At 41.3% G+C, this 21,820-nt stretch overlaps 2 protein-coding genes across 5 annotated transcripts in view; both read left to right on the top strand.

The window, feature by feature from the left end:
* The window catches only part of LOC307144507 (vitelline membrane outer layer protein 1-like), a 33,043-nt gene that overhangs the window by 4,267 nt on the left and 6,956 nt on the right, over positions 1–21,820 (top strand). For 2 of the 4 annotated variants that reach the window (XM_079846904.1, XM_079846905.1), the window contains exons 1-3: positions 18,125–18,457; positions 19,248–19,369; positions 19,552–19,665. In XM_079846904.1, the coding sequence (XP_079703030.1) occupies positions 18,236–18,457; positions 19,248–19,369; positions 19,552–19,665 (458 nt within the window). In that variant the 5' untranslated portion in view covers positions 18,125–18,235. Of the gene's footprint in view, positions 1–3,839; positions 3,953–4,074; positions 4,189–4,448; positions 4,636–4,710; positions 5,085–18,124; positions 18,458–19,247; positions 19,370–19,551; positions 19,666–21,820 lie in introns of those variants that run through there. The other 2 variants (XM_079846907.1, XM_079846906.1) reach the window with 2 other exon arrangements.
* Positions 7,809–12,232, top strand: LOC307144750 (vitelline membrane outer layer protein 1 homolog; the record flags this gene model as incomplete). Its single annotated transcript, XM_079847311.1, has 4 exons — positions 7,809–7,907; positions 10,358–10,488; positions 10,671–10,784; positions 12,001–12,232. The coding sequence occupies 4 exons, from the start codon at positions 7,809–7,811 to the stop codon at positions 12,182–12,184; spliced, it is 528 nt and encodes a 175-aa protein (XP_079703437.1). The 3' UTR covers positions 12,185–12,232.

The following is a 21,820-nucleotide window of genomic DNA, read 5'->3' on the forward strand; positions in this document are numbered from 1 at the left end:
GTGGCGATGACTGCCAGGCTGTCAGAACAGCGCGCGCGCGCTGTGTTCGACACCTCGCCGCATCCGTCCAAAAGGGCAGATACCTCCCTCTGAAACGTTTCCAAAGGCTGTTAGGCCATATGGCATCAGCCGCAGCGGTCCTACGGCTGGTTTTACTTCGTATGCGCCCGCTACAATGCTGGCTGAAATCGAAAGTACCCCGCGGAGCGTGGGTTTCGGGCAGCGCTCGAGTCAGCGTGACTCAGGTCTGTGTCTCAGCCCTGCAGCCCTGGCTAGCGCCCGAATGGTACCGTCAGGGAGTGACAATGGGAGCCATCTCACACCGCAAAGTGGTCTCGACAGACGCGTCCAACATGGGTTGGGGAGCGCTTTACGAGGGCAGACCAATCTGCGGCCCCTGGTCGGGCCCAGAGCGGAACCTCCATATAAACTGTCTGGAGATGTTAGCGGTCGAGAAAGCTTTGAAGCATTTTCTCCCATACTTTCGGGGACACCACATGCTAGTTCGCTCAGACAACATGTCAGTGGTGTCCTACGTGAACCGCCAGGGCGGACTCAGATCCAGAGCCCTGCGCGCTCTAACAGAACGCCTTTTGGTCTGGGCTCAGGGCTCGCTGCGCTCGCTGAGAGCCGCGCACGTGCCCGGGCACCTGAACGACGGCCCGGACAAACTGTCCAGGGGCAATGTTCCCCCAGGGGAATGGGCGTTACACAGCCAGACGATACAGACGTTGTGGCTCCGCTTCGGCGAAGCGAAATTGGACCTTTTTGCCACAAGCGAGAACGCTCAGTGCAAAAGGTTCTTTTCGAAGAGCGAGGACGCACTGGCCCAGGCTTCAGTGTCCCGTTGTACGCTTTCCCCCCGATCTCAATGCTGCCTCAGGTATTAGCGAAGATCAGGGAAACGCGCTGCGCAGTGCTCCTCATATCCCCGCACTGGGAGAACCAACCCTGGTTCCCGGAGCTGGTGAACATGTCAGACACAGCCCCGTGGCCGATTCCAGTGAGGAGAGACCTTCTCTCTCAAGCCCGAGGGTCAATTCTGCATCCCCATCCAGAGCACTGGTCTCTGCATGCGCCAGAAGGGGTAGTTAACACGATCTCGCAGTCCAGAGCCCCCTCGACGAGGCGGCTCTATGCGTCTAAATGGTCAGTGTTTAATAAATGGTGTACAGGGAAGAGTTTGAACTCTCAGTCCTGTGAGGTTCCACAGGTTCTGAACTTCCTCCAAGAGCTCTTGGACGCGGGCAGGTCCCCCTCCACGCTCAAGGTATATGTTGCGGCGATTGCTGCGTTCGCCGACTCGGCGCGCGGCCGCGCACTTGGAAGAAACGAACTCGTTACCCGTTTCCTGCGAGGCGCCAGGAGGCTGAACCCTCCGCGGCCACCTTCGGTTCCGATATGGGATCTGTCTTTGGTCCTGGAGGCCCTTAAAGCTTTTCCCTTCGAGCCGCTAGACTCTGTGGGTCTCAAATACCTCACTTTCAAAACCGTTTTTCTGCTGGCCCTCGCCTCAGTAAAACGCGTGGGTGACTTACATGCGCTGTCAGTTAGCGCGTCGTGTCTCGAGTTTGGACCTAACGACTCGTTAGTCATTCTCAAACCCAGACATGGCTATGTCCCTAAAGTGTTGGGTACTCCTTTCAGAGCACAGGTTATCTCCCTCTCAGCCCTGCCGCCGGCAGCCAGCGAGGTCGATAATAACCTCCTTTGCCCTGTCAGGGCGTTAAGGCTTTATATTACGCGCTCTGCAGCCTTCAGGCGCTCAGAGCAGCTCTTTGTTTCGTTTGGTGGGCGCACCAAGGGTCTCGCCGCCTCGAAACAGACGTTATCCAGATGGATAGTGGATGCTATTGCAACAGCATACGCGTCCAAAGACCTGCAGTGCCCTCTGGGCATACGGGATCATTCCACCAGAGGCGTTGCCTCATCGTGGGCATGGTCCAGTGGGATTTCCATTTATGACATTTGTACGGCAGCAGGCTGGGCCTCCCCGTCTACATTTGTTAGGTTTTATAACCTGGAAGTTCCCGCCCTGTAGGCTAAACTTCTTGCAGTCTAAAATCATGTTCATGCCCTGCTCTTCGCAGGCTGGATATTAGATTTGACTCTTCTGGTCGAGCCGCACTTTCAGGGAAAGCTTTTATATACAGACCGGCTGCGCCGCTCTGTTTCTCCCTATGGGTGCTTATGTACATGTGTTGGCCCGCATTGCTGGCCACCTCTCTCCCCACTCTTCACTCCCCGGGTCCCCTCCCCCTGGAGTTGTGTGTGGATGCATGGCGCGCACGGCGTTGACAAAGGGTTCCCGTAGCGTAAGTTCCTTACGCAATACGAGAGAACCTCTCGTAAGAGAACGATACTTGGTTACTCACGTAACCTCGGTTCTCTCTAGAGAGGGAACGAGTATTGCGTTCCCTGCCGTGCTTGCACCTCGAGCTCATGTCGCTTCATTCGACAGAAACCAGAGAATTAAGCCTCCGAGCCCTGTTTTTATACGCTCTGACGCCGCCCCTTCTGGCGGGCTGTGACGCGCGAGGGCGCGCGCACCCTGATTGGGCGTGACGTCACGCGGGGCTCACTGGTAGGCTTAAGCAGTTGCCGCGCGGCAGCCAATGAGCACGCAGTATTGCCCGCTCTAGCTCTGCTGTGCTGCCTGCTGCACTGCGTTGACAAATTATGAAAAATTAAGGATAATTTTTTGGCTTCAGTATCTCGAGAAAAGATGACTTTTCCCGTAGCGTAAGTTCCTTACGCAATACTCGTTCCCTCTCTAGAGAGAACCAAGGTTACGTGAGTAACCAAGTATCGTTTTCAGCACGCTGTTTAAGTGCATGTGTCTTTAAATGATAACGAGCTTTGCTCACCCCGCCCCTCTGTTCTGTGCGTACACCGTAACACAATAACACAATAACCATAACGCGTTGTTCATTATAAACGTGGGATTATGAATTATATTGAGAACGTTGTACATAGAAAACATGGCGTAATGTACCCTGAGTGTAAACCTTAGCCGCATTCATCGTGAAGCGTGCAGCAAGCGATTTGCAAAGATTAACGTAATATAAATATTAATATAAAGGTTAATAAAACGTTACACTCACTTCTTCTTCTGGAGGTGCAGCAGGAACATGAATAGTTGGTACCGATCCTTTTTTCAGGAGCAGCTTCTTAGCAAAACCAGCTTTATAACTTACTGACCCTCATTTGTAAAGCAGTCTGGTGAAATGATTCGCGCAAACATGAAAGCATTGACGTTGATCGTGGGGAATGTTCCCTTCGAAAACAAACTCAGCCACTGCGTCTTCAGCGGTTCAGATTTAAGAACATCAAAATGTGTTCGTTATTACACCCAAGAACAGAACAACACAATCGCTTAGATGCCATTCTGCTCATAGACAGTGCTCCAGCGTATCAACAATGGCGGACTATGATGACAGCTCGCTCACGAGCGAGGGCGGGTCTGTGTCGAAACACTGCTGTCAATCAACAATCGTGGGAGGGGCGTCCGACCGTGTGACGTCACACGGTCGAACGGCTTGATTAGAGACAGGGGAAAACATAAGGAGATTAAAATAAAAAACACTGGATGGATTTTTATCATTTTATGATGGTTGTGTACAGGCACTGTCAACACACATTTCAGTACAATCAACTTGTAAAAGTGCATGTACCATTATATGACCCCTTTAACTCCAGGTTTCTCCAGGGAACTGCACCTGCTTAAGATTTTTAAAGTGTCTGTGTAATACTAAACAGCATGAAGATAAATGTTACTATGGGTTGGGTTAGAGTTTACTCTTTCAAATGGAAGATTGTCTCAATGTTGTTGTTTTAAGGTGGAAAGACCAATTGGTCGTGGTGATGATACAGCGCTCAATGGGATTCGTCTTTACTGTGTCGATCAGCCAGGCTCACGTGACTACAGCTCAATTGAGTCTGACGTAGGAAAGTAATGGACTCAGATTATTAACAATTCTTGCATTAAGTGTTTAAGCTAGATAAGTAAATTGAGGATTTTCTTGAAAATAATAACTGATTTGATCAGGCAACCTCTTTGTGTGTTTTCTTCAGCTGGGGTGAGTGGACAGATGTCAAATGGTGTCATTCTGGATACTTGACATCTTTCCAGCTGAGAGTTGAATCTTCCCAAGGATCTGGAGATGATACGGCTGCAAACAACATCAGGTGAGTGTGTGCTGCTATAAGTTATAACATCTTTTACCCAGTGTAAACCTCTTACACAATCTCTTACCCATCCTGGTTTTATTTAACTATTTAAGGAAAGGACTCAGTTTTCATCCATCAATAGTTTAGTTAATATCACACTCGCAGTCGTGCTGCTGTTCAAGATTGTGATTGCTGCAGGTGATCATGTGACTGACATTCAATCCGACTGCGCAATAACATATTTTATCATAATATTGTCACATCTGAATTTTTTCCAGGTTCACCTGCACTGGAGGTTTTGTGCTGGAGGGTGACGGCACAGACTGGGGCGACTGGGGCAAGTGGAGTCCAAACTGTATGGGAAAAGGAATCTGCGGCATCAAGACCCGGATAGAAGGGTCACAGGGAAGCGGAGACGACACCGCTCTCAATAACGTGCGCATGTTCTGCTGTGATTAAGGTGATGTGATCACAATCAAAAACTCAGATCTTACTAATAGTGACTGAAGATTTAGAACTAAATCTGATTTTTCTTTCAAGTGTAAGAGGATAACAACAAGAACAGCAAGAAGATCAAATGTATCGTAATTATTGATCATCATACTATGATAAACTAACATGAACCATGTCATACAGCAGCTTTCTAATGTAAATCTGTAAAGTCAGCCGGTCATTATCACAAAATAAAGCTTAGCCGGATGATCAGGACATTTACATCCCGCCTATTATTGGTGTTGAAATGATCTTATTCATTCTTGTAGGTTAGTGATTCTTCTGAAGACTCCTGAACTTCTGCTGTCAGTCAAACGGTTGTCAAATATCAGCATTAAAGACTTTCTAAACAGAACCTTGTAGTTTCACATTGTTTTGCACAACACTTTACATCAGATCGTTCATTACATTAGTGCATGTGGCAGATGTTTACATCTAAAGTGACTTATATTGCATTCAAAGTAATTGTCTTATCCGTTCATGCATTCCCTGAGAATGACCAACATACTCTACTACAGGAACACTACATTAAATTAAAGAGTAATATTGTCAATCCTGTTAGCCTAAACTTTTTGCCTTTCTAAAGATATAATTGTATCCCAATATATAAATGTGTGTTTTTAGCTAAAATGGCACAATGCATATTCAGAAAATGATTTGATGCAAAACAAATTCAAACCTTATTTTAATATTTGAGAAGATTATAAACCCATCTCCAGCGACTATCACAAACGGTGCCAGAATCAAGAAGAAGTTATGAATCAGAAATCAAAGATTGTTATTTTCCTACACACACAGACGCTTCATGGATCATATTTGCTTAAAGGAGTCATAACCTGCAATTTTCACTTTTCCACGAGAATCAATGTATGTTATGATTGCCTAACGATTATACACTGGCCGGGAAGCCGATATTTAAAAATTTAAATTTACCTCAGGGTAAATAAACCAGCGCGCGTGCACGCGCACTCAAATACGAGATTTTGATTTCAGCCCCGTCTTGACGTCATGACGGGTCAGGATATACCATATATGGACACCGCAAACCTAAGCCCGCCCCTCTCCCCCTCATAATCAGTTCAGTCGAGAAAGATGGAGAAACGAGTACACACCTGAGTTGCTCTGTGGTTGACTGCCACAAACAACATGTAAATGTGTTTTCTCTACCAAAAACGGACCAAACTATCAGGGACCAGTGGATGAAATTCATTTTTAATGACGCTGTCCCAACAACCCTTTCAACTGGCTTATCGTTAGGAGTCTGCGCTAAACAGTTCACACAGGAATCATACACAAATTTGGGGCAATATCAGGCGAAGTTGGCCTCGAAGCTCTGTTTGGAAAAAGGTGCAATTCCAACCATCAGAGACTTGCCTGAAATTGAAACGGTAAGACTGAGTTTTTATTGCTCTACTGTGTGTAACAAACAGCAGCTAACTGCTAATGCGGCTATTGTATGCTAGCGGGAGTATTAGCTTCGAGGTAAACATGAGGAATGCCTGCTAACGTTACTTTGCAAACAAAATGACTGAGATCATCATGAATTCGGCTATTGTATATTGATTGCCTAACGCTTATATATGAGGCGCCGTCTAGTTTGTGTGTGTGTGTGCTCGAGTCTTATGAGTATGTGCGTGAGTTTGTGTGTGTGTGCTCGCGTCTCATATGAGTATGTGCGTGGAGAGTTCATATACATGTATGTGTGACTACTTAGTATGTATGCAAGCGTGTTTCATATATGTGTGCGTGAATGAAGTTTGATTTAAGCCCTAAACGGCGCCTCATACTTATACACTGGCCGGGAAGCCGGTCGCGGCCAGGTCGGGTTCATTCATAACTTGCGCCATGATGTCATTTTGGAATGATATGCTAAAGCGTTACCTGCGGTGTCAACCCCCCTCCTTCCTGCCACCAATCAACGCGCCCCTCATTTGCATTATTAAAATGACCGTCCACGACAGCCAAAATATCGCATCAGATCTCGCGAGACAATAATGCCTTCAGAAATAAGGGTCTGAGGAGCTCTGTGTTTATTTTTTTTCCACTTTTCTTTTTTAGAAGGGCCTGAAAGACTATAATACAGCAGTAGGTATCCAAGGTAATACTAGGTTATGACTCCTTTAAATGTGTGATGTCTGCTTCCCAGTATCTAAAACCTCATGAAAGATAAATAGTGTAAATAAACTTTTTAAAAGGTACTAATGCTTTTACTGGCAATTCGACCTGATCAGTGTTTGTCTAAAGTGTGTTTACGTGACTTGCACAATCATTTAGTTTCACCGACTGGAACAATATGGATAAACACTGATTTTTATGTGTTTTCATTTCTTCATGCAAATTATCATAAGACTTCAGAAGTCAAGTTGTGTGAAAATACATGTATGACACTTAAATTCTTCTTGAAATAAAGAAAGTCATACAGGTTTGGAACGACATGAGAGTGAGTAAATGATGACAGAATGATAATTTTTAGCTGATATTTTCCTGCTGCTTTGCAAGCCTTGATATTTAGGAAATAAAATGACAAAATCAACCAGCATTTGATAGTCATTTTGATAGTCAATTTCACACTGTTTTTGATAGAGAGGGAGGTAGCCACACTGTGTATTTTATTTTTGGGGTAAAATTAGACAGATTATTAGAACGGGGGTAGAGTAGGGAGTTAGGTAGAGTAGTTATTTTTATTTTTTGATTTGATACAAGGGCTCCTTCCAGTGTATATTCTTCTTACATATATTCTTAGATATAATCCTACTGAGTATATTTTATATAATCACACTAACTGTTCACAAAATATGAATATGTGAATGAGAGGGGACGATACAAGGTTTGAAGCAGGTCATTGCCCGTGGTACGAGGTAATGCAACCAGATATAAAGGGCAAAGATAAGAATGTTTTTACTATTTTTATCACTTACTAATCATTTTACTTGTTAAAAAAGAGTTATTTTAATATTTTAAAGTTTTTTATGAATTAAAAGTGAAGTATGCAATAGACTACTGGTAGATGTTTCCTCGGGGTAAAAAGAGAGATTAATTATAAGCGCGGTCATCAATTGCCGTACCAGCAAGGGCAAACTCAACTGGTGGTTTAAAACCCCGCCGTCTGCTCCAACACCAGATAGTGCCCAAGGCAGGATCAGGGCATGTCTGGCAGCGATGGAGCAACCCAGACAGCGCTCCAGGCCACCGGACGCGCCTGTGCAGTTCCTCTGGCACCGTGGGACAATCCTAACTTCAAGTCTGTACACTGAGATATGTTGATTACACTGGAAATCAAATGTTTAAAGTATCTATCCCTTCAGAGTGATGATCCGACAGGAAGGTGAGATCTTTTACTCCACTCCAGTCAAAGGGGGGTGGAGATGTTTGGTCTCACTATTCCTCCAGAGTGTACCTTTGTGATGAAAGCCTATTGATAAGAAAGATGGATGGTCGATATTGTCCATGATTGATAGATAACAGAGAAAGGTTTATTCATGAAGATACATTCTGGGACAAAAGTGAAGGTGGGACTAAAGTTAGTCCCAAAGGGGGGGGGATTATGTTGAAGTATTTCCCTTGTCTCATGTGAAAGTCTGAATACTGTAATGCCAAGCAGAAAATGGGTCACAAAGATAAGAGAATGGAAAAGTACCCAAAAAGTCTGTAAATGCAGGTGCTGGGATGTGCTGGCAGAAAAACATGTTTTTTGAGATGTTCCACCAATAGAAGAAGGTCTAGGGAGAGATATTTTTAGTGGTGGTAAGGCCACAAGGAGTGACAAAGAAGAAGAGGGTGCCCATTGGGCACCTAGAGATAAGAAAAAAGTCTAAGACATGAGGACTGGGAATGGTAACTTTAGATGTCCAGGTGGCCAGCTGGAGTCTCACTTTATTGCTTGTCAATAAAGTTAATTCTTCTGACCTGGAACCTTGACTCTGAGAAACTTCTTTGAGACCTGAACCAAAAAGAATGTTATTTTCCTACACGCATAGAAGCATCATGGATCATATTTGCTTAAATTTGTGATTTTCCCAGTATCTAAAATCTCATGAAAGATAAAAAGAGTAAATAAACTTTTTAAAAGGGCACATGCTTTTACTGGCAATTCGACCTGATCAGTGTTTGTCTAAAGTGTGTTTACGTGACTTGCACAATCATTTAGTTTCACCGACTGGAACAATATGGAAAACACTGATTTTTATGTGTTTTCATTTCTTCATGCAAATGATCATAAGACTTCAGAAGTCAAGTTGTGTGAAAATACATTTATGACACTTAAATTCTTCTTGAAATAAAGAAAGTCATACAGGTTTGGAACGACATGAGAGTGAGTAAATGATGACAGAATGATCATTTTTAGCTGATCTTTTCCTGCTGCTTTGCAATCCTTGATATTTAGGAAATAAAATGACAAAATCAACCAGCATTTGATAGGCATTTTACTGAATAAAACACTTTCTCAGTTAAACAAACAGATGTTTGTATTTTTGTGTTTATTTACAGGCATTGACGTGGACTCAATGTTCCTGGCTGCTGATTGGCTGAATTTAATACATATAAATGTAATGTTCTGATTGGTTCAAAAAAGAAGCAGTCATGTTCTACTGACCAACCAAAGAAGGCTTAGGGTAACCCGGGTACGTTTTTGGTTTGGAAACCAAACAGAATTAATTTAATCATTATTTGGCAATGCAATGCAATGCATCCCTTCATTTCCATGGTGTTTTCACTGCTAGCCATTATTGGGCTGCATGTGAGCGTTCAGTCCACTGGAAAACCTTCTGAGGAGAGCATCGAAAGAACTTTTGTATCGTTGCTAACTGTGTCCAATGGATTGAAGTGGGGTTTTTGGGGTCAAAGGGAATTTTGTCCAACTGGAACATACGCCACGGGATTTAGTCTGATGGCAAGTTGACCATTGAATCATGAAAGTGGTTTTGATTTTCTAACTCAGTACTTTTGTCTTGTTTTCCAGTACAAATATCTAAACATTTTTAAATCAAGATACATTTACTGGAGAAGAAGCAAAATGACTTGAAGTGAGTTTGAGCTTTAAACAAGAAAAAGTATTTGGGTTAGAAAATATCAAGATTTATCATGATTCAATCAATTCCTGAAGTGTAAAAGCAAGTCCTGTCAACTTTTTTCCTTCACATGTCAGAGGTTTTATGTAGACTTTAACCCTCTGAGCCTCTTCATTTTGGGGTCAAACTTGGCTCCTTCGCTGTCAAAAGTGACGAAGCTTTAAAATGTCATTTTTTCCCCCCAGGAAAATCAATGTAATTTATTTTTGTTCAATAATATTTTTTTTTAGGGGATTTTATGATACTGTGCAATATTTATAAACATTGTATGAGCTATTTTTTTTCCCACTAAAGTTAATGTATTTTCTTTCCCATTATTTTTTTTTATAATTGCAATATTTCAGATTAAAATAGAGTGAAGGGCTTTGAAATCCATTTTTTTGAAATGAGAATAGTATCATCTGGAGGTATTAAAAAAAATAAAAACACGTGTAACCGCAAATAGCTCCTTATTTAAATATATTGAGAGGCTTTTGGATTTCCTATAATTTATATTTTATAAACAAATACTGTGATTGGCCTGGAGGTTGTGTGTGTATGTGTGTGTTAGTTAATCTCCACCTGCCATGAACACTATCAAATAGAGGATTGTCTTAATGTTGTTGCTGTTTTTTCTTGTTTTTTAGGTGGAAGAACCTGTTTTTTTCTTTTTTGGGGATAACACAGCACTCAACGGGATTCGTCTTTACTGTGTCAGTCGGATCGAAGACTTATCAGACTTAAATAAGGAAATCTTCGTTCAGTCTGACGTAGGAAGGTAATGGGCTCGGACTCTATGCAATGAAGCAAAACTAGTAACAGCATGTTTACTTTGGGTTTATAAAGAATTCTTACATTAAAGAGCAGTTTTTTCATAAGCTAGATAAATGAACTGTGGATTTAATCTTCATTGTCTTCAATAAACCTTCAAAAAAGCCATACATTGTGTTTTTTCTTCAGCTGGGGTGAGTGGACTGATATCAAATGGTGTCCTTCGGGATTCTTGACAGCTTTCCAGCTGAGAGTCCAATCTAACCAAGAAACTATAGATGAAACGGCCGCAAACAACATCAGGTGAGTGTGTAACAGAACAATCATTCTGAATTTGCCATTCAGGGTCTCAGTTTTCCCTCATCAAGCATATGAATGATATTCAGAGCAACAACACAACTATTAAGTGTTATATCTCTTTTACACAAGTTCTATAAACAGTAAATCAATACTTCCGCTAGTTCATATATTTATTCTGTGCCGAAAAAAAAAAAAAACCTTCCAAAAAAAGTCAAACTTCATGTTTAAAGTGCCCCTATGCTATTTTAAAGGTTTAAAATTGTGTTCTAGAGTCTCGGTTTAAGTGCATCCAAGGTCACAGGAGTTTGTCACAGGATTAGCGACTTTTCATACCCCTATAGCGACTTATTTTTAGCGATAAATCTAGCGACTTTTTGGATTGCTGGTGTTTACATGTAGTCAGTCACTAAATCACACTCGTTCCGCTGTCTGACAGAAAATATGTAAATGAGAATAGCTTTATTGGACATTCAGCTATATGTATTATATTAAAATTACAATATGTGAGCACGGATTAGGAAAGAAAACAGATGTAAACTGCAGACAGTTGGCGCAACATTTAGTGACTTTTTGAGGCTTTAGCTTCTTTCCATTGAAAATAGGTTGGTCAAAACACACTTTAATTTCCTCATAATCTCCACTGCAGCATCAGCTCTTTTCTCTCAGTGTCTGAAACGCTTCGTTCGTAGATTCAGTCTCTCTAAACCCCGCCTCTCTGAGAGCTGTTCTGCTCTGATTGGTCAGACGGCGCAGTGTGCTGTGATTGGTTAGAAACCAAAAGCTCATTCTCATATCTGACTCTCAGCTCTTGACACACAGTGATACGAACAGTAACAATGGCGTGGGTTTTACCGTATCAATCTCATCAAAGTGGATTTGCTTCGTCAGCAGAAAACAGCGTCTTCTCCACACGAACAACACGAACCAAACTCTTCCAGTCTCAGATAAACTACAGTGTTTGAGGGCAATCAAAACCAGAGACTGGCATTATGCAAATTCGTAACAAACCTACGAATGTTCAGCAGGAAGTGAGACTTGAATTACTGACGACTCGTTTCAGGCAGTTCAGAATCGCTTCTTTCTTTTGGGAGATAAAACTCCATTTATCTGCACTTTGAGACTTTTACATTCACAAACAGCTCTATTACACATTGCATGAAAGGTCATATCCGAAAAAGCATATGGGCTCTTTAACATAATACAGTCACATTTATTTCAGATTCAACTGCAGTGGAGGTTCTATCCTTCAAGGTGACGGCACAGACTGGGGCGATTGGGGAAACTGGAGTCCAGAATGTAAAGGAAGAGGAATCTGTGGCATCGGGACACGGATAGAAGAGCCACAGGGAATCAAAGGAGATGACACCGCTCTCAATGACGTGCGCATGTTCTGCTGTGATTAGGGTGATGTGATCACAATCAAAAACTCAGACTGACACTGCAGATCAGTGTGTTTATTCTTTCAGGTGTAAGAGGATGACAACAAGAACAGCAAGAAGATCAAATGTATCGTAATTATTGATCATCATACTGTGATAAACTAACATGAACCATGTCATACAACTGCTTTGTAAGGGATAATGCACAGTCATTATCACAAAATAAAGCCTAACCGGATGATCATGACATTTACATCCCGCCTATTATTGGAGTTGAAATTATTTTATTCTTTCTTGTAGGTTAGTGATTCTTCTGAAGACTCCTGAACTTCTGCTGTCAGTCAAAACGGTTGTCAAATATCAGCATTAAAGACTTTCTAAAAAGAACCTTGTAGTTTCACATTGTTTTGCACAACAGTTTACATCAGATCGTTCATTACATTAGTGCATGTGGCAGATGTTTACATCTAAAGTGACTTATATTGCATTCAAAGTAATTGTCTTATCCGTTCATGCATTCCCTGAGAATGACCAGCCTAATCTCAATACACACGCACCCCACAATACTAATCCTACCCAAATGTATACCCACACCACTATTAAACCTACCCATGTGTGTCATATGCACGTAAAAAATCATTTTTGTGTATAAATTGCACGATAAACACAATGCGTGCTATAGAGACGCATTTAGTGTGACCGAACACTAGGCTACATTAAATTAAAGTGTAATATTGTCAACCGTCACACTAAACTTTTTGCCTTTCTAAAGGTATAATCATATTCCTATATATATAAATGCATTTTTGGTTGAGTAGGACATCCACAACTAGAAGTAAACTAGTAACTAGAAGTAACTAGAAGTTTTTGTTATGTTTGGATGGGTGTTGTATTATTTCAGTTCTGTGCAGTTTTCTCTCGTTTCTCTGTGTTTCAGTTGGTTGATTAAGTTGTCACATGGTTTTTCACATTTCTTTGATTGGTTTGTTCTGGTTTTTTTTTTTTTTTTTTTTTTTTAGTTCAGTGTCAGTTCTACTTCACATTTTAAGTTAGTTGTCCTGTTTTTGAGTATCTTTTTGTTAATAAAACAAAGACTGCTGTATTTAGAGCCTTTTCTCCTCATCATTTTAACCAGCTCCTACTCATAGTGTTCTACTCCTAGAACCTTAAAAGGACATCAGCCATCTTGGTTGAGTTTGCTGTGGAGTTCAAGAACATGAGGCATCCAGCTTGCACCTTCGAGGCCTTGAAGGATTTTGTAAACTTGAAACTTACGTTAATCAAGAAGATTAGAACCTAACTTCTGTGGTAAAAGACAGAAGAGTTGATTGCCTCTTTGGATACTGATACGTCATTAAACCCTCGAAGCCTAGAGCTGACTACACCTTTGATTCAAAGCGTGATTATTGTTATTTATACTTTAATAAAGTTTTATTTTGCATTACATTTTTTTGTTTATTATAAAATGTAATGGTTCAGTATGGTAATTGCAAAGAAAGGTTGACTTGATTATATGTTGACCTTTAAGTGCCCTCTTGTGGTGTGGATTGTGTATGGTAACTTTATTGTTTAAAACTTTATAACTTGTTTTGAGATGGGTTCATTGTGAAGTGTCTTGGCTGAAGAGTGGCTCGTGCGGTGAAGTCGTGGCCCACATAAGGCTGTAAGTTGCTATTATTTGTCATATAAATATGATGTTTAATTGGTTTAAGATGTTTGTCAGAAAATTCATTAATCTAGAGATGCAAATGTAGCTAAAAACGAAACATAAAGTGACTGTGCAAAGCATGAGCATTAGTTAGAGCACCGTACGCTAGCTGTCTTTTGTTATGATTATTAGGCTAATTTTGATTCCATGATTACATTACCTAAAACAATATAATAAACAAATGCACATGACAATGTAACATTTAATGCTTAATGTGTTGATTTAATGTTTCATTTGAATGCTTTATTTAGGCAGTAAATACTGTTCAGTCAGCTATACACTTTGAATATGTACAATTCTAATTGCTGTATTTTCTATGTCTGTTTACAGTTTTACAATGTTAAAGTTAAACAAGAAAAGATTCATGAAAGCTAATTGGAAGAGTAAAAAGCCATGAACCAACATCTCGCCTGTTCACTGTCTGTAAAAAAGCCCATGTTCAGTTTGTGTTTATTTATTATAGTTTCGTGTCAGCCATCCCTAGTTTGGACGGCCTACCTGTGTTTTGACCTATTGCCTGTATATTGGATTACGTGTCTGGATTGCCCCTTAATTAAAGCTGCATGTGGATCTCAACCTTCATGTCTCAGAGCAGTTTGTGACAGAAGGACTAAGCTTTTTAATAAAATGAAGAACTGCTGTGTTGATAACCAGAAGAGACTTTTGGAAATTAAGCTGTTTAATTTGATTTTTGCGGTTCTATGAGTGTTCAAGATTTCAGACAGCTGCCTTAAGTGGGATGACTGCAGAAAAACAAAAGAGGAAGTGGGGCCTGCAGCCACCCTCCTAGAAGAGGAAGTTGAGACTTCTGAGACGGGTCAGCATGGGGAGACTGAGACAGTGCAAAGGTGACAATTCCCTTGAGACTTTTCCTAAAGACAATTTTGCCATGCATTATGCAATTGTGTGGCAGGATGGATCAAAAGCCAGACCGAGGAGAGTGGCATCAGCCTGACGATCCAATGTATCTTCCTTGTGGGCTAGGTGCTGCATTTTCAATGATCACTACAGAGACCGTTTCAAATTTAGTAATTATTTAACTTGATTGATTATCCACTGGTTTCAGCAATTCTTCATATTTCTTCAACTAACTCTTTGAACCTGCTTTCAATAGGTACAAGTAACAGCCCTTCTGCAGGAAGTTCAATAGCGGAAGTGAGCATGACTCACAAATAAGTTAAAACTGAGGCTGGATATGGCAGTGAGGGTTATTACAATAACCAACTAGTGGAGAAAGCAATAGGTTATTGACTATGCAGAATTCTATGGAAAAGAAAAATACAATATAGGGCACAAGGTGTCTAAAAAGAAAAATGATGGCTAGAAAAGCAATAATATTGGTCACTCCATTTCATTAAAAGTTAATTTTCTAGATTCAATGAAAACAATGAGTAATAATAAACTTTTGAAATGCATTGCTGTCATCACCAGGGGTACGAGATGGAAATGTTTTTTTTTTTTTTTAAAAAGCAGGGTTATGCAGTTTTGGGAATTTCTTCGCTGTATTCTCGCTTTTTGCTCGCAGGTTTCTCTATAGAGCTCCCCCCACAGCTTCGGAATAGATATTTGACAACACTGTCGAAAAACTCGTTGGCGACTCTCAGATACCAGAGGCTAGTAGATCAACGACATCAAAGCAGATGGGACATTCTTTAAAGCGTCTTCTTCATTCGGGTTCGAATAGCGTGAGGGAGCGCAATACTGACAGAATTTTAGCAGATTTTTTTTGCCGTAAAGCAATTCGTTACATCGCGAGACCTGATATCATGCGATACTTCCTGACACTGAGGCCGGCAGCTCGCCTGCCCAAAGTTGCAAGGGTGGTTTTTCCACTCACAGGCGCTTGGGGGGTGCGAGACGACAACCATTCAACCCGAAAAAAGTCCAATGACTCTGAAGCTGTTCGGTTAAGGTAAAAAAGTTACTTAGTTCACCTTTAAATAGCTTATGAGCAACAACAAAAAGTTTGAAAAATATAAATTGTGCAATGAATGATAAATTGCATTTGGGAAATTAAAACGCATTCTCTCAAATGCAACTGTAGGTCTATACGATTATTATTTTAAAGTGTTTAAATCCATTTGATTTTGAAAAGTTAGGTTTACGTCCACTGTGTTAAACTCAAACACATGGCGACTGCATCGGACAATTGAAAATTGATATACTAACGTTTAGACCAGGTGTCACCAACCCTGCTCCTGGAGGGCTACAGTCCTGCAGATTTCAGCTCCAACCCCAATCAAACACACCTGGACCAGCTAATCAAGCTGTTCAGGGTTGCTTGATAATTACAGGCAGGTGTGTTGGAACAGGGTTGGACCTAAAGTCTGCAGGACAGTAGCCCTCCAGGAGCAGGGTTGGTGACACCTGGTTTAGACACTGTCGCAAGGGGAATGCCACAGTGTGTCTACGTTCAGTAGCTTCTGTCGTCGTCGAAGTTGTTACCGTTCAGATTTGGTGGTATTCCACTGCTAATATATATGTTCCCCATTCAGTTCATAAACTGCTAAGAGACAAAAAGGTATGAATCTCTGGCCAGAGAGGGGTGTGTGAAAGTGTGTGAAAATGAGTGTGTAAAATATGGTGTTCTAAGACAAATGAATTATGTCAATCAAAACAGCTGTATCTAAATTTATTAAATGGGTTTAGGAGTTTTCTGTATGTCCTAATTTGGAGAACAGACACAGTCTCTATATGATGATATCTAGGTGAAAGAGGCTCTATGTGATGGGATTTAGAGAGACAGTTAGCAGACGGTCGGTTTAGCCAGTCTGTCTGACCTGAGCCCCAGATTGTCATGTTTGAGCTCTAAGACTATGAGCCATATTACTAGAGAGAAGAGCAGCACCATCCCAGGAGGGATGAATACCATCTCTTTTCAACAGGTCAGGTCTGCCCCAAAAACTTTTCCAATTGTCTAGGAATTCTATATTATTTTGTGCACACCACTTAGACAGCCAGCCATTGAGTGAGGACAGTCAAGTAAGTATCTCATCACTCCTGCGAACAGGAAGGGGGCCAGAGCAAATTACTGACATCGTACTTGCGAGTTCACACACACACATACATACAAAAAAATATTTTTTGTATGTTTTCATTCATATAAAAAAAAAAACATAATTTATTAAAATTTACGAAACGCATATTCATGTTTTGTAAATGATTAGTTAATCATTAACTAATCAATTGTAAATAACTTATAACTGAATCTACAAAACATACATAAAATAATGAACATATTACTTATTAATCATTTATGAACGCAAAGTCATGTTTCATAAATTATTAGTTAAAAAAATGTACTAATCACTTGCAAATGACTTGTAACGAAATTTACAAAACATACATAAAGTGTTAGCATATCACTTAGTAATCATTTATGAATGTTTTGTAAATGATTAGTTCATAATTAACTAACCACTTATAAATTACTTACAACTGAAAGTTATTATAAAGTGTTACCAATGTGTTTATAGCTAAAATGGCACAATGCATATTCAGAAAATGATTTGATGCAATACAAATTCAAACCTTATTTTAATATTTGAGAAGATTGTAAACACACTCCTGCAGCAACTATCACAAACGGTGCCAGAATCAAGAAGCAGTTCTGAATCAGAAATCAAAGATTGTTATTTTCCTAAACACACATAGATGCTTCATGGATCATATTTGCTTAAATGTGTGATTTCTGCTTCCCAGTATCTAAAACCTCATGAAAGATAAAAAGAGTAAATAAACTCTTTAAAAGGGCACATGCTTTTACTGGCAATTCGACCTGATCAGTGTTTGTGTAAAGTGTGTTTACGTGACTTGCACAATCGTTTAGTTTCAACAACTGGAACAATATGGATAAACAATGATTTTTGTGTGTTTTAATTTTTTCATGCAAATTATGATAAGACTTCAGAAGTCAAGTTGTGTGAAAATACATTTATGACACTTAAATTCTTCTTGAAATAAAGAAAGTCATACAGGTTTGGAACGACATGAGAGTGAGTAAATGATGACAGAATGATAATTTTTAGCTGATCTTTTCCTGCTGCTTTGCAATCCTTGATATTTACAACAGGAAATAAAATGACAAAATCAACCAGCATTTGATAGTCATTTTACTGAGTAAAACACTTTCCAAGGACACTCAGTTAAACAAACAGATGTTTGTATTTTTGTGTGTTTATTTACATGGACTCAGTGTTCCTGGCTGCTGATTGGCTGAATATAAATACTTATAAATGTAATGTTCTTATTGGCTCAAAAAAGAAACAGGCATGTTCTACTGACCAACCAAAGAAGGCTTAGGGTAACCCGGGTAGGTTTTTGGTTTGGACTAAACCAAATATAATTAATGTAATCATTATTTGACAATGCAATGCAATGCAATGCATCCCTTCATTTCCATGGTGTTTTCACTGCTAGCCATTATTGGGCTGCATGTGAGCGTTCAGTCCACTGGAAAACCTTCTGAGGAGGGCATCGAAAGATCTTTCGTATCGTTGCTGACTGTGTCCAATGGATTGGAGTGGGGTTTGTGGGGTCAAAGGGAATTTTGTCCAACTGGAACATACGCCACGGGATTTAGTCTGATGGTAAGTTGACCATTGACTCATGAAAGTGGTTTTGATTTTCTAACTCAGTATTTTTGTCTTGTTTTCCAGTACAAATATCTAAACATTTTTAAATTAAGATACATTTACTGGAGAAGAAGCAAAACAAGAAAAAGTATCTGGGTTAGAAAATATTTATCATGATTCAATCAATTCCTGAAGTGTAAAAGCAAAGTCCTGTCAACTTTTTTCCTTCACATGTCAGAGGTTTTATATAGACTTTAACCCTCTGAGCCTCTTCATTTTGGGGTCAAACTTGGTTCCTTCGCTGTCAAAAGTGACGAAGCTTTAAAATGTAATTTTCCCCCCCAGGAAAATCATTGTAATTTATTTTTGTTCAATAATATTTTTTTGATTATTATTTACATTTTTTAGGGGATTTTATGATACTATGCAAATTTATAAACATTTTATGAGCTATTTTTTCCACTAAAGTTAATGTATTTTCTTTCCCATTATTTTTTCAATAAATGCAATATTTCAGATTAAAATAGAGTGAAGGCCTTTGAAATCTATTTTTTGAAGTGAGAATAGTATCATCTGGAGGTGTTAAAAAATAAAAACACGTGTAACCGCAAATAGCTCCTTATTTAAATATATTGAGAGGCTTTTGGATTCCATATAATTTATATTTTATAAACTAATACTGTGATTGGCCTGGAGGTTTTGTGCGTATGTGTGTGTTTGTGTGTTAGTTAATCTCCACCTGCCTTGAACATTATCAAATAGAGGATTGTCTTAATGTTGTTGCTGTTTTTTTCTTGTTTTTTAGGTGGAAGAACCTGTTTTTTGGGATAACACAGCACTCAACGGGATTCGTCTTTACTGTGTCAGTCGGATCAAAGACTTATCAGACTTAAATAAGAAAATCTTCGTTCAGTCTGACGTAGGAAGGTAATGAGCTCGGACTCTATGCAATGAAGTAAAACTAGTAACAGCATGTTTACTTTGGGTTTATAAAGAATTCTTACATTAAAGAGCAGTTTTTTCATAAGCTAGATAAATGAACTGTGGATTTAATCTTCATTGTCTTCAATAAACCTTCAAAAAAGACATAAATTGTGTTTTTTCTTCAGCTGGGGTGAGTGGACTGATATTAAATGGTGTCCTTCGGGATTCTTGACAGCTTTCCAGCTGAGAGTCCAATCTAACCAAGGAACTATAGATGAAACGGCCGCAAACAACATCAGGTGAGTGTGTAACAGAACAATCATTCTGAATTTGCCATTCAGGGTCTCAGTTTTATCCTCATCAAGCATATGAATGATATTCAGAGCAACAACACAACTATTAAGTGTTATATCTCTTTTACACAAGTTCTATAAACAGTAAATCAATACGATACTTGGTTACTCACGTAACCTCGGTTCTCTCTAGAGAGGGAACGAGTATTGCGTAAGCTTGCTTACGCTGCGGGAAAAGTCTTCTTTTCTCGAGATACTGAAGCCAAAAATTATCCTTAATTTCATATTTTGTCAACGCAGTGCAGCTGCGGGCAGCTGAGCTAGAGCGGCATACTGCACGCTCATTGGCTGCCGCGCGGCAACTGCTTAAGCCTACCAGTGAGCCTGGCGTGACGTCACGCCCAATGAGGGCCCGCCAGAATGGGCGGCGTCAGAGCGTATATAAGGAAGGCTCGTAGGCTATATTCTCTGTTTTCTGTCGAATGAAGCGACACGAGCTTATAGGCTTTAAGCACGGCAGGGAACGCAATACTCGTTCCCTCTCTAGAGAGAACCGAGGCTACGTGAGTAACCAAGTATCGTTCTCTTACGAGAGGTTCTCTCGTATTGCGTAAGCTTGCTTACGCTGCGGGAACCCCTTGTCCACGCCGTGCGCGCCTAACGATCACATATGACTCTTTATGAAAAGCATAGAGGTGAAATGACAGGTGACCAGCGGTGCGGGCCAACACATGTTCATAAGCACACCTAGGGAACACAAGAACGGCACGGCCGGTCTATGCATACTGATACCCTGAGCGTGCAGCTCAACAGACAAGCTAATCGATGATACAGCCTGCGCACATGAGCAGGACATGAACACGACTAGACTGACAGAAGTTTAGCCTGCAGGGTGGGAACTTCCAGGTTATAAAACCTAACAAATGTAGAGGGGGACGCCCAGCCCGCCGCCATGCAAATGTCATGAATGGAAATCCCGCTGGACCATGCCCACGATGAGGCCATGCCTCTGGTGGAATGAGCCCGTATGCCCAACGGACATTGCAGGTCTTTTGACGCATATGCTGCTGCAATAGCATCCACTATCCATCTGGATAGCGTCTGTTTCGAGGCGGCGCGACCCTTAGCGCGCCCTCCAAACGAGACGAAAAGCTGCTCTGAGAGCCTGAAGGCTGCAGAGCGCGTGACATAACACCTTAACGCCCTGACCGGGCAAAGGCGGTTAACACCCTCCTCGCTGCCGGATGACGGCAGGGCCGATAGGGTAATGACTTGAGCCCTAAAGGGAGTACCTAACACTTTGGGGACATAACCGTGCTTCGGTTTGAGAATGGCTAACGAGTCGTTAGGTCCAAACTCGAGGCACGACGCGCTGACAGACAACGCATGCAAATCACCCACTCGTTTGACTGAAGCCAGAGCTAGCAGAAAAACGGTTTTGAGCGTCAAGTATTTCAACTCCGCAGAGTCCAAAGGCTCGAAGGGATGCACTTTCAGGGACTCTAGGACCAGAGACAGGTCCCAAATAGGGACTGACGGGGGCCAAGGAGGGTTCATCCTCCTGGCCCCGCGCAGAAAGCGGGTAATGAGTTCGTTCCTGCCCAGTGAGCGGCCGCACGCCGAATCGGCGAACGCTGCTATGGCCGCGACGTAAACCTTGAGCGTGGAGGGGGACCTGCCCGCGTCCAACATCTCTTGGAGAAAGTTTAATACCTGTGGGACTTCACAGGACTGAGCATTAGAACCTTTTTCCACACACCATTTGCTAAACACCGACCATTTAGACGCATAGAGCCGCCTCGTCGAGCACGCTCTGGACTGCGTGATCGTGTTAATTACCCTTTCTGGCAGATCAACGAATATCCGTTGATTTCCCACGCATGCAGAGACCAGTGCTCTGGATGGGGATGCAGAATCGATCCTCGGGCTTGAGAGAGAAGATCTCTCCTCACCGGAATCGGCCATGGGGCTGTGTCTGCCAGTCTCATTAGCTCGGGGAACCACGGTTGGTTTTCCCAGCGCGGAGCTATGAGGAGCACTGCGCAGTCCGCCTCCCTGATCCTGGCTAGCACTTGAGGCAGCATCGAGATCGGGGGGAAGGCATACAGCGGAACGCTGGGCCAGGTCTGGGCCAGCGCGTCCTCCTGTTTTGAGAAAAACC

This window comes from Squalius cephalus, assembly GCF_949319135.1.
Source record: "Squalius cephalus genome assembly, chromosome: 17".
NCBI classification, from domain to species: Eukaryota; Metazoa; Chordata; class Actinopteri; order Cypriniformes; family Leuciscidae; genus Squalius; species Squalius cephalus.